The sequence below is a fragment of the Microtus ochrogaster genome, chromosome 2 (genome assembly GCF_000317375.1).
Source record: "Microtus ochrogaster isolate Prairie Vole_2 chromosome 2, MicOch1.0, whole genome shotgun sequence".
NCBI classification, from domain to species: domain Eukaryota; kingdom Metazoa; phylum Chordata; class Mammalia; order Rodentia; family Cricetidae; genus Microtus; species Microtus ochrogaster.
Window position 1 is genome coordinate 36539307 of NC_022010.1, and position 13359 is coordinate 36552665.

The 13359-nt window shown below is 38.0% G+C and overlaps 1 protein-coding gene across 1 annotated transcript in view; it reads right to left on the reverse strand.

The window, feature by feature from the left end:
• Positions 1-8933, reverse strand: part of Gmnc (geminin coiled-coil domain containing) — a 34756-nt gene extending 25823 nt beyond the window's left edge. Inside the window, exon 1 of the mRNA XM_026787489.1 lies at positions 8829-8933. Within this exon, the coding sequence (XP_026643290.1) occupies positions 8829-8933 (105 nt within the window). The remainder of the gene's footprint in view (positions 1-8828) is intronic.
• Positions 8934-13359: the final 4426 nt, after the last annotated feature.

The window sequence follows — 13359 nt, forward strand, 5'->3', positions numbered from 1 at the left end:
TGTGTGTGTGTATGTTTAACTTAAAATATAGAATCTTCTTGAAGGGTAAGCTAAAATGATTTTTTTAAGAATTTGTTAATACCTTATAGTTTTCCTTGAACTGATAGTCCAGTGGTATTGCCAATATAATACACATATGTCTTAAAACTAAAATGAGGTAAAGAATACGAACATATAAATAACACAAATTGCACACATTTCTCATTACTTTCATTTTTGAAAATCTTGAACATTGAAAACAAGAAGTAAAATTAGAATTTTACATCTTTTTATTTTCAAAGGTGACATCATAGAAATTGATCTCCATGACTCTACCAGTTAGCATCTCATATGCTGCCCAACTGTCAACTAAACAATTCTCTATTGAAAAGGGTTCTTTTTCATCCCAGAAACTCCCTGTACTTTGTCTAAGAGAGTTAGGAATCCTCAACTACTTGTTTGTAATTCCCAGGCTTTCCCAGTACTTTCTCAATTTGATTCACATATTTTATTTCATGTGAAGTCATCTTATCTAACACCTTTTGCCTTCTGAGATCTCATGCAAAACATACCCTCCCTATTTCCCTCACCCCTACTGGTCTTATGGGTAAAAACTAGCTCAGGGCTGAGATACATGTCATACCTAACAATGTGGTTTTTGCTAGTTATATTAAGGTTAGGGTTAGGTTTAGGGTTTGGGTTAGGGTTAGGGTTAGAGCCCTTCAGTACAGTATTTCACCAATGTTATGATGTAAAAGTGATTGAGACTTAAAGGGTCTTAAGAATGTCCTACTTCTCCTTTTTTCCTATTCTTTTGTGCTTCCCATCAGACTAGGGCCACTTGCTTTATACTATAATATTTAATATTCATGAAAAAGGGAGTTGAGTACTTTTCACAAACCAGTTCTCAGGAATAGTACCCAATAAAGTTCAGTTACTGAAGAAAATGACTAATGAGGCCAGCTCTAATTCTTCTCTTTGGATGGAGACAAGAATCATGAATCTTTTCTAGAGTAGATGTGCATTTTGTGCATTCTGTAGGAAGGAAGGAAGCCTGGGAGCTACACACTCTGCATAAGAGCATTTTGTAGTGACTTGTTTTCTGTTATCAGTGGTGATATTTTGTTTGCACTTTAACAAACAAAGCTTGCCTGAAGATCAGAGTGCAGAGCTAGTCACACCAGTTAACTATAGCTGCCAGGCAATGGTGGCACACTCCTGTAATCCCAGCACTAGGGAGGTGGAAATAGGAAGGGACATGGATGGGTGGAAAGAAGAATGTAAGGTGGGAGAAGACAGGAGCTCAGGGCATTCAGTCTGAGGATTCATAGGGACAAGGTCACCTCTTTGGTCTGAGTGTTTTGTAGAGATAAGAACTGGTGTTTGGCTGCTCCACTTTTCTTATTATTCAACATTAACCCCTATATCTGACTCTGGGTTTTTATTACTAAGACAAATGAGAATTCATACTGCACATATCACCATTGCTAGTCCTTGATAGCAAGCAAGGCCAGGATGGAAAACCAAAGTTTATTGTCTCGCTATAAGATGTGAACAGTGTGATGTGTGAATGATGGGTGTTGATACAGGTAGCATAGACAAGACCCTAGTAAAGAACCAGATTTTAATAAATAAGGGATTACTGGATAACTTTCATCACTGATTTTTATCTTAAGGATGAAAAGTCTGTAGTTCACAATGATCATAGTTAGACTGTTGGTTACTATTATCAGAAGTTTAAGTATCACAGATGAACTCTTCCCCCTTATCAGTCTGTTTCTGTGTCCTTGTTAAATCCTGCTCCTGAGCCCTTTTCCCTAAACTTCTTTGTTCTTCCACACACATATGGCCATAGCCCTTCCCTTTAAAACCAGCACATATCTTTTAAGCACCGTGTTTTTATTCTACTCTGACTTTGCTTGCCCCAAATCCAAGACAAGTACAATGAAGTATGTTCTAAATGAGGACTAGAGAGACCTAAGTTGTATGACTTGACTTACCCCGACCTACCGTGCAGGGTAAGTCACTGAAGTTCTCTCCAGAGGGCTGATTTTTCCACTTGTTGACAGAACAAGTCTCGGAGTGGAATTCTCTCTGCCCTTTTTGATCTAGGAACTCTGAAACTTTCCTTTTCAAAATTCTCTCACAAATCCGACCTTCTTGAGCTGTTGCATCCTTCAGACACTAGAGGGGGTTTCCTGGAGACAGTTCTAATATCCCCCAGACTGAAGCAAAGGGCAACTCCATTAATAGAGATAAACTTCCTGATAAAGAAATGCAGCTCCATTTTCCACTGTAAAGAGCATATAAATAAAGGGAATGTTGCAACCACTGTAGTAGTAGCATTTTTATTATGTGTGACCTTGCAGTGTGGAGTTCCGTTAATTTGCTTTAAAGCTAGGCACACATGTGGGATCCCAGTACTGGAGAAATAAGGACGAGGGTATTGTAAATTCAATGACAGCCTCAGCTACAGAGTAAGGGTAAGGTCAGCCTTATCTAAACAAGACCCTGACATGAAACCAGCAAACAAACAAACAAAACACTAAAAGGGAGAGTCCACTAAATCAATTTGTTCTAAATAGTGATCAATTCTAGAACATTCTACCTTCCACCTTTAAATTTGTTAATGAAAAGCCTGTTTAGAAAACAAATGCAGAATATGTGCAAATATGAGAGTAAGATTTAGTACATAGTTAGGTGTTGAAACTTTACTATGCCAATGGCTTGAAATCCATATTTATGTTCATCTGTTTGCTCATTGACGAACAGCTTCCCTGGTTCTTAACTTGACTGTTTCAAATAGTGTTGTAATAAAGACAGATATGTAGGTATCTCTATCATGAAGGAAAAACATTTTTAAAAGCTGGACAGGATGGGTATGGAGTAGGAAGGGAACACATAGATAACATACCTACTATGCAATTTAGTATGGAAATCTTTAAAAAATCGTAAGCTAGAACAACCATGTAATCCAGTATTGTCCAACTTAACTTATAACATGGTCACTTTAGGGACCCTTGACCAACAATATCTCTAGACTTCATAAATAAATAAAAAATCAATTTTTCTTTGAATTTATCTGTTCATGCAATATATACATAAAAGAATATGCAAACAAGCAACGTGTGTGTGTGTGTGTGTGTGTGTGTGTGTGTGTGTGTGTGTGTGTGTGAAGTTGGATATCTTTTTAATATAGGGATTCTCTGAAAACACATAATGGAGGCACAGACCAGTCAAATAACTGTCTAAGAGGATTAAAGTCTACTGTATATTGAATTGCTAGACTTATAGGGCAAGTGTCAAGGCCATTTGTTCAACTAGGTCATATGCTACTTCAATGATTCTTCTAGTGCAGCACAGATGAAGCAAAGACAACGAAGGTGAAGGTGATCCAGACCATTAGGCTAGGCCCTGATGGCTGCGTGGCTAGTGTGCTTTCCCCAAAAAGAAGTACTTGGGAGCAAAAGAAAAAAAAAAGAAACAGAATTAAAAAAAAAAAAAGAAAAGAACCCTATGTATCTCAGTCTTATCAATGGAAATTGTTAGTCATAATTCTAATGGGGACTCCATGGACTTAGAATTTGATATATGTAATATACTATCGACAGGTTGTTCAACCATTCCACTTCATTGTTAATGTCATTTTGGTCAGTTGGTCAATCTGACCAAATACTCTGTTCTCTTGTCACAATGCTGCACTTCTCTCTCTTTTTTTCTTATTCTTTCAAACTTCAGAGATTCCTGTTGTCAACCTCCTTTCCCCAAATCAATGGTTGGATTTGTTCTAGATTAACCCTAGTCCTCCTCTTATACCTTGCCAAGATTCCACTGTCTTTCTGTACCTTGATAAATTCTAAATGCATGTGGTTAGTTTGTCTTTTTGATCTCAAAAGAGGGCCACTGTCTTAATGCAACCTTGTCTCCTTCTGGACACACTGCAGGAAGCACAGGCACACTGTATCCAAAATAGATACATGCTCCAAGACCATTTCAATCTTCCACTCAGCAAATGAGGCTATCATCCATGCTGTGCCAGAGTCAACTCTCTCATCTTCACCTTCCACAGTTCATCAGAAAAGACATCTTTCTTTCTCCCTATGTGGTATTTATATTGATTATTTGGGAATTTTATATAATGCATTCCAATCACATTCCTCCCATGTCTACCCTCCTACCTTTGTGCTCCCCCCAAAGGAAAAGAGTACACCAACTTCAATTTGTGTTGTCCATAGACTCATTGGCTCATGGTCAAACTCCCAGCGGCCAGGCCCTTAAAGATGAAGGAGTCCTTTCCCATTACATCCTCACCAGAAGCCATCACCTGTTAATAGCTACAGTTCAGCATGGCTACCCTACTCCCTACCCTCCAGTTTCCATGGTCACCTGATCGTTGGCATAAGGTGCTATAACATCTTGTTTGGCTATTAGAATAAACATGTTAAAACATTACTGGATTCAGTGACTCACATTTAATCTGTATTAAATTAAATCTGTAATTAATGGACTTTTAAACAAATTTAGAAATTAAAATTATGAACTAAAATATTTCTGCCCCATGTTTACAGTGATTAAATAATAAATTCATTGAAAAAGAGAAGTGACAATTGATATTATAAAATATTTAAAACTATATAAAGCAGTGAGTTTTTTCACCAAAATTTGATGATTGGTTAGAAATAAATGTATAAAGTGCCTTATGAATTTAAAAAATAAAGAAACGAGCTGTGGCTGTTGCTCAGTGGGATAGCACTTGCCTAGCATGCAATCATCCTCTTACTGCCAAGCAAACAAACAAGCAAAATCCCCACAAACCTGGAGAAACAAAAAATGAAAATTGAACTTACTGTCTAATGTACAAAACGAGGAGAAAAATGTTCAAAGTAGGAATTAAAGTAAAAAGTGAAATAATGAGAATAATTGTAATAAAGAACTGAAAAAGTACTGAGCTCATCAGAAAACTTCTTTAATTAGTTTTTAATAACCCTGTCCACTAGGCATATATGTAATTTACCTGGCAATGAAAAGAAGGAATATAAAATGTCTAAGATACAGAGAGAACTATAAAATGAGTTATTTTAATAAAAATCAGAAGGCACTGTGAATTTATTAATGCAAATCATTTTGGTCATTTTCTTATTAATGTTTTAGAAATACGGACGTTTAAAATGTTAATTACAGAGCTGGAGAGATGGCTTAGCTCTTAGGAGCACTTCTTGCCCTTGTATAGATAGCACCAAAATTCAATTCCGAGAACTGATGCCTGGCACCTCAGAGTTGCCTATGACTCCATTGTCAGGGGATATGAAGTTCTTTTGGCCTCCATGGGCACTCTATGCAGTGTTCCAACTGACACATTGGCATGCATATCTCAAAATATGAAAAATCAATTGAAAATAATAATCTGTTTTCCTCATGTGTTTTCACTAACAAGTGTTTGGTTACATTCAGGGTTGACCAATCTTATTTTATTGGCATCAATAGTAGAGAGGGAACACTTAAGGTATAAAGCATTTTATGAAGCTAATGTAGCGTTCAGCGAAAACTGATTGAGAGTCATTGAGAAGATCCGTTGTTCAAGCTTCCCCATCAAAGTTCTGAAAGCACAAGAAAAGGCTGCCTTTGTCTGTGTGACGTCACTGCATTATTACCATCCACGGTTTAGAGAAGGATTTAGTGGGTATGGCTACTCTTTGGCTTCCAGTGTTTTCCTTCATGCTTGGTCTCTAAGTTTCCTTCTCTTTCTGTGAAGGATTGACGCGCAGAGCTGCTACATGACCTGCGATATCCCTGCCTTTAGGCTTCACTTCCTTTCTCCAGCCACCGTCCCCAACACAACCGGGAGCTAAACATCAGTGCCCGGAGCCATTGCCCTGAGTGCTCCCTGCTCTGCACTGAGGGCTCCCAGTGGTCATCGGCCCCACCTGATCACCAGGCATCTGGTCCCATCGGCTCTTCTGCTTTGGTGTGCATTCTCACTCCTCCGCTCCAATTAGACAGACAGCACACTCAGCATGCTCCATGTCAAAACAACTGACTTCTAATATACTTGTATTCACACTTTTTTTTTTTTGACACTCATGCTTTATTAGCACATGCTGGCTTGGCATTATTAACTCTTCTCTCCCCCGGGCTGCCAGAAAGAACCTTTGGAGTCAATCCTTAGCATTTCTTGCCTTTCCCTCCCTCTAACCAGTCTCACTGGAACCACCTTGGCCCAGTGCCCATCACTAACCTGGAACATGGCATCTTCCATAGCCTCTTGTTTTCCCAGTCTGCGCAGCTCATCACTGCTCAGTTTTTGTCGAGCGTCCTGCTCCTTTCTTAGCTCGCTCGATCGCCTTCCTCAGAGAGTCATTTTTTCTTACAGCAAAAATGCTACAAGATTTTAAGAATTCTCAAAATTAGTTGCTAGTGTCTAGTCAACAGCATCTCATATTTAATTGCACCTCTTTATGGTCCAGATATAACATGAAATCTCATTGTACGTTAATCACACTGAAAGTGAAAGTAAAGACCTCCCACAACGACCTTGTAAATGAGCCTCTGCCTATGGAAATGAGATTATAGTTTGTGTCAGCATGGCTTTCATTTATTAATAGAGTTTTTGAAGAGGCTAAACTGAAAAGGCAAGTTTATTAATATATGGTACTTTCATTCTTATTTAAAATGAGTTATTGCTTGCTTAATGACAAGTAATAAATACATACATTTTAAAGAAGGCAACTGGTGTTTAAAAGCAACCCCTTGGTTCTGATTGTTAACTGGTTTTCTCCCCTGGGGGTAGTGAAGACGCTGGGCACAGCTTGTCTAACATTATCATAAAGGGTCATTAAGAAAACAGCCTGTAACTTGTACTGATCTGTGGTTTCTGCAATTTCCCATTGACTTATATCCTCTAAATCCCTGGTCTTAACGTCGTACAGTTGTTTCCTAATTCACTTTAGGTCACATGTCATTATGACAGTGTCTGTTACTCAGGGGTCCAAGTCCCTTGCCACCTTCAGTGGTTATTTAATATAATAGCAGAGATTATGTAATTGATAATGAAACTGGATCACAACTGAGGCTTAATTTGGGGGAGCAGTGGCCTATGTTTGGTGGATATTCAACCTTTGAGTTGCTCTGCCCTAATCTTCACATAGTCCAAAATTCTCAGATTGTTTCATGAGAGAATTTACAATAATAGCAACAAAATCATAAGTTTTAAAATTAGCATTATTTAGTTAATTTCCTACTTATATTTATTCTTTTATGGATTCTTTAATTTTATCTTTTAACTTTTGTATTTTCTGTTTACTTTTGTGTTTATATCCACTTTTTTGGTCCCACAAATGTTATCAATGAAAATGTGAATTTTCTACACAAATTCAATCATGATTCATAATTTTATGACATGTTTATTTTAGATATATAAATGAAGAATTTGCATATTTGCTTATGTAATACTTTTCTATGTAACTTTAGTAATATAGGCATTATACAAAATAAAATAAAGTAACTTAACATTTAAATTGACATTTGCATCTTTAAACACTTAAAAGAAATACATTCTTGTCTAAGTTGTGATTTACCCATTTATTACCCACACCTTGCTAGGTTTAAAACAAACAGCATCGCTAAGTTCTGGAAGTAAAATTGAGCATCATTCTATGCTGCTGGAATTAGTGTGATTCATTCCAGCAAAGCTGTGCTAAAGAGCAAAGTGCAGCCTGTGTGGGTGTAAATTTGTTCAAAGCAGTCAGCAGTGCTCCTCATTTACATAGAACAAGCACATTTAAAGTAATGTATACTGACTCAAAGTATTAGGCATTTCTTGTGTAGGTCTGAGATAACTAAAACAATATCAGAAAGTTCTCATTTCCTCATAACTTTTTCCCCAAACATTGCTCAAGGACTATTTCCCACAGAGAAAACCCAAACCTGCAAATATGTACATTTAATTTTATAATGTGATATCTCTTACCTTGGGATGAGATTTCTTAGCCAGAATCATACACCACTGTTCCTGACATTTAACTTCTCTTTACTCTCTGGAAACCTCACGACTACCTGAAAATGTGTTCCACTGGCTCACACACAATTATATCATCAGTCCCCTCTGTGTGTAACAAGAGACCTTAACCACAGAACTGGGAAATAAAAGGAAGAATTATGCCAGGAGCAGCCACGATGCCAGAAACCTGCTTAGCAGTGATTGGCTAAATGGGTCAACCAGTTGAGTTTCATTCAGCACACTGGACTCTTGAGTTAACCTACGTGCATATTCTTTTTCTCATTTTCCCTATTTTTTTTTCTTTTCTAGGGTCTCCTTTGATTTCATGCTGGCTTTTTAAATTGAGGATAAAGTTAATTCACTTAACAATGCCACAGCTGGAATTGAGTATGCCTCTTCCACTGCTGAGCTGAGGGGTTGAGCTGCTTTGGTGTGTCCTATTGGATGCCCAACACCCTTGACGGCTGTTGCTGACTGGTGCTTCTAGCGACAGGCAAGAAGTTGGCTAATTATGAACATATGGTTTGGCAGACACCTTGTTAGCATGCTGCTGTGGAGGTGTTTGGAAGCAGGAGAAGGGGGAAACTTGGAGGTAGAAGGTGTGGTTGAAAGTCCCACTGATAAGCCTGGGGGAGATTTGATTGATCCTAATCTATCCTTTTTGTCAGGAGCCAGCGTGCTTCTGGCAGCAACAGCTTGGTAATAACAGAGATTTGTGGCCCTTAAGCTCTTGTGGTGATAGCCGGCACACGACCAGACCAGTCAACTGGCTGCTTAAAAGGCCTTCCTTTAATTGGCCACAGTGGTGTGAACAGAAATGAGATGTTAGGTCAAGGTACAACACATGGCCTACCTGAAATGGCTCGCCGTGATCGGCTGCACAGATGTCACCCTTTATTGATGTGATCAGCAGCAGAGGGACAGGAGACGCCTTGGGGAATGGGCTGCAGGCAAGCATGTAGTAAGAGCAGCAAGTGCAGCCTGCATGTGCATATTACCTCCAGGAAAGCAGAGGTGGATACAGGATTGAGAAAGTCTTAGTACATTGTTTGTGGGTTATTCAATTTAAAAAAAAAATGAGTGTTTGCAATTTATAGAATGGAAAAAATGAAATAAAACCCAGTAGTGAATTTGTAAAATTTTGTAAACTTGGATGGTTTTATTACTGTTGTTTTATAAATTGTGTGTGTGTGTGTGTGTGTGTGTGAGAGAGAGAGAGAGAGAGAGAGAGAGAGAGAGAGAGAGAGAGAGAGAGAGAGAGAGACTGGATGTGTATACGTGGTGCAAATGCTCAAAAAAGGCCAGAGTCTTCAGATTTCCCTGGTCTTGGAGCTACAATGGCTGTGAACTTGCTGTACAGTTGGATGCCAGTGCTGGGAACAAAACTCCGTTCCTCTAATAGAGTAGGGTACGCTTGTAATGAGTAAGACTTTGCTTGACTTTTAGTGTTTCTGATTTGTGGTCAAATGTTTCAACGTAATATTTGCTTACAAGAAAGGTTTCCACTTAATATGAGCCATGTTGGGAATATTATTGCTTTTATCCACTGGTTCCTTTTTTCTAAATTTTACAAACTTTTCTAAGCCTACTTTTTGCTTTGTTTTATTGTGGAGCAGGGTCTCCTGGTTTTGTACTCATGATTTGTTTGCTTGAGCTTATAAATCCTGAGATTATAGACTTGCATCTTTTCTGAACTTGGCTTAAAAATTATATATACATATATATAATATATATACATATATATATTTCAAATTCTATGATGTTTATGTGGGCTAGTATGTCTGTGGGAAAATCTTTGCTCTGCAAATAATACTTTTAAAAATATTTTGTCTTTTATGTGTGCATCTTCTTATGCTAATTATCCCATGTCAGACTACAGAAACATTTCTTTGCATTAGCATTGATAACTATATACACTAATTACCTAGCTCCCATTACTAAGTGGTCAGTCACCAATAATATCAGAATGGCAGTGCTTGTAGCTGATATCATATAGAAGATACATTGCTCCGGAGACCCAGGGAACAGAAACAATGTATCCCTTAGTGTCAGTTTAGACTTTCATATTTCAAACTTAAAATTAACTTTTTAAGCATTCCAAACCATATATCTTACTGAAAACACACACAAACAAATCTGGGCATAAGAGAAACCAAAGCAAAACACCAGGGAGCACAAATTTTGGAACCAGGTTGGTTAAGACCAGGCTCCAAACCCTAGCTGTAATGTGCTATTAGACACATCAACTTCATGACATCCCTGTATCCTTATTTACAGACAGAATGAGGCCCTACCTGAGTATCTGGCCTTTCAGGAGTCAGTGTAATGATGACTGAGTTACAGTCAGGACATCCTTTACGTGTTACATGCATGTTCGGACACAAAAGTACCCAGGAGGGAGGAACTAAAGTCACTTTGTGAGTTACTCTGGATTTGTTTTGTGCTGTGTTTCCTGAACTAGAATTCTGGAATATCCACAGGTAGGTTTATCCACTTCCCTTACTCACTCTAGTTAGTCATGCCTATCTTCTGCCTTATGTCTTGTTTCTCCTTCCTTGGAGGAATAACTAACAGTTTTCTATCACGTGAGGATTGGTTCCTAAGAAACATCAATGGAGGCATACAACAGGGTGCTGATCATTTTCCTCCCAAAGAATCTCAAATCATTTTCCTCCCAAAGAATCTCAAATCATTTTCCTCCCAAAGAATCTCAAATCAAAGTATTCAGGATCAGAAAGGCAGAAGCGATCATTTCTTGAACTTGTATGTGATTATCACCTCTTAAAGTTTTTTCACAAACATCTGATTATGTTTGCACCAACATCAGAATTTTAGCTTGAGGTTCATATGATAGAATCTGTCACATTTTGTCTTATATACAACACTACCTAAGCAGGCTGTAAATGAATTAAAAGTAGAAATTGTGTACATAGGAAATAAAATGTTTGATATTTACTAGATCTTCTATGTAAGGTGTCAATAAAATTGTGCTCCAGAGAATGTGAAACCGATTCATCTGTGAAGTGTTCATGATCTTTCTGACATCACTCTGATTTATCTTCAATGCCACCACTTTTATTTCCATCCCACATAAACCTTACAACGTTCTGTCATTCTCTGTCTTTTCAAAGCTTCATGACACTGTACACTCTTGTCCTTCTGCAAATTCATTGCTTTATTTTTTCTCTCTCTGCCTGAAACCTATATGTTCTTTAAAACTCTGGTCCATTATTCTCCGCTTAGCTAAAAAGCAATAATTATTTCCTCTCCTGCGTCTATTTGACAACTCAAAGTGTACTTTGACTCTAACTATAAGTGCCCTTGTACATGATTTCATGCAAATTTTATCACTTAGTTAAGGGGTAGAGAATACTCTAAGGACAAGGGCCTCAGGTTAAAAGATGGAATGAGTCTAATTCCTAACCTGACTCTGATACTAATTAACTATAGGACCTTGGCCATGATGCTTAGCTATTCAAAGTCTTAATTCCAGTCTCCACAGAATAAGAACATGATTGGCCTCACTGAGTTCTTCAAGAATGTTATAATGAAATATACAGACTCCCAATCTTGTGCAAGCATCTTGAATTTCAAAGTATGATGGAAACTGTATCTGGTAGATTTTTGCATCTCAATTATTAATCCTGTATCTGAAGTCTTGTACATGAAAAACAAAATTTTTAAAGGAGGACCACTTCAAAATCCACATGCCTCTACATTTGTGTTTCCATCATACATAGGTAATATCCAAGATATAATTCCAATGTATCCTCGCAAAATTGAATTAAAATGAACAATCTTGGCAATAAGAGGCTCTTGTTCAGGAAATTGAGGAATATAATCAATATAATAAAAATAATTCGGTGATGGAAGACTCAAGCAATAGACAGGCATTCTTGTGTCTACTATTGTCCATGCCTGGATTTCCTGATCTTGTACATAGAGTATCTAGCTATCAAAGCACTCAGTAAGATGGAAGTGCAGAGTGATAGCAAAACTGTGGCTGTGCTTTGTACCACTAAGACTTGAGAAGACTACATACTGAGGATGCTTCATTAGATACTAGGATATTGGCAGGGTCTGCGGTGGATGGCTCAGCAGAAAAGAACAGTTGCTCAAGAAACATGAGAGTCTGAAAAGAAATAAACAAACAAAAACAAGGACAAAGAAAAAACCTCTCATGTAAAAAGATAGATGTGGCTCAACCTAAGGCCTGGAATCCCCATACCATGGGAAGCATGGACAGAAAAACTGCTGGACCTGACAAACTTGACTCCAGATTCAATGATTATCCTGACTGAAGAATAAGAACACTGACGTCTTGTAGCTCTTCATCTAGGGCATTGGCTTATAAAATTTCTGCCTTCCATGTGGCCTCTGATGGTTGTACAATTCCAAGTGATATGTCCTAATCACATGTACGTATGAGCAAAGTTAAATAGACTTTAAAACTTCAGAGGATTATAAAAACAAGAAAGGTGTAGACACTTTAGGCCCAGGCAGTGTGATGAAAGAATAAGAAGCCTAAGAAGACTGACTTTTGAGGAAACAAGGTAATAAGGGCTATAAAGGGATAGGTTAGCAAGAGATGCATGTGTGCCTGTCAAAGAAAATACCAACGTCAAGAACTTGGGACTGAGTCAAGGGAAAGATTACCACATAGTTTTAAAGTATCAGGGATGAGGAGGGAAGCAATGAACATTATCAAACTAATGGTCTTGAATAAATCAACTAAGATAAATATTCACATTGTTATCACATTCAGCAACAGAGAGCTCATTTGATTTATGAGCAAGGGCTATCCCAATGTGTTATAGGAGTAGAGGCAAAACCCAGACAATAGGGAGCTTAGAAGAGTCTTTGAACACAGGTAAGGCTTTCCTCCCTTTATTTTGGCAAAAAAATAGAGAGCATACACCCAATATTTTAATCATTTAAAGGATGAAGTCATTGTTTTAACTGTATCTTTACCTTGATATACAATAATTACAACTATCTATCTAAAAAGTTTTACCTCTTTCCAAATTGAATGTCAGAACTTATGATTACTGGCTTTTCATTTCTGTTTCCTCAGCCATATTTCTTTCTTTTTTTTAAATAAGAAGGAGAACCCAAAGAAAAACTTATAGGCATCCTCCTGAATATTAACCTTCATCAGACAATGAAAGGAGACAGAGACAGAGACCCACATTGGAGCACCGGTCAGAAATCTCAAGTTCCAAATCAGGAGCAGAAGGAGAGAGAACACGAGCAAGGAACTCAGGACCGCGAGGGGTGCACCCACACACTGAGACAATGGGGATGTTCTATTGGGAACTCACCAAGGCCAACTGGCCTAGGTCTGAAAAAGCCTGGGATAAAACCGGACTCGCTGAACATAGCGG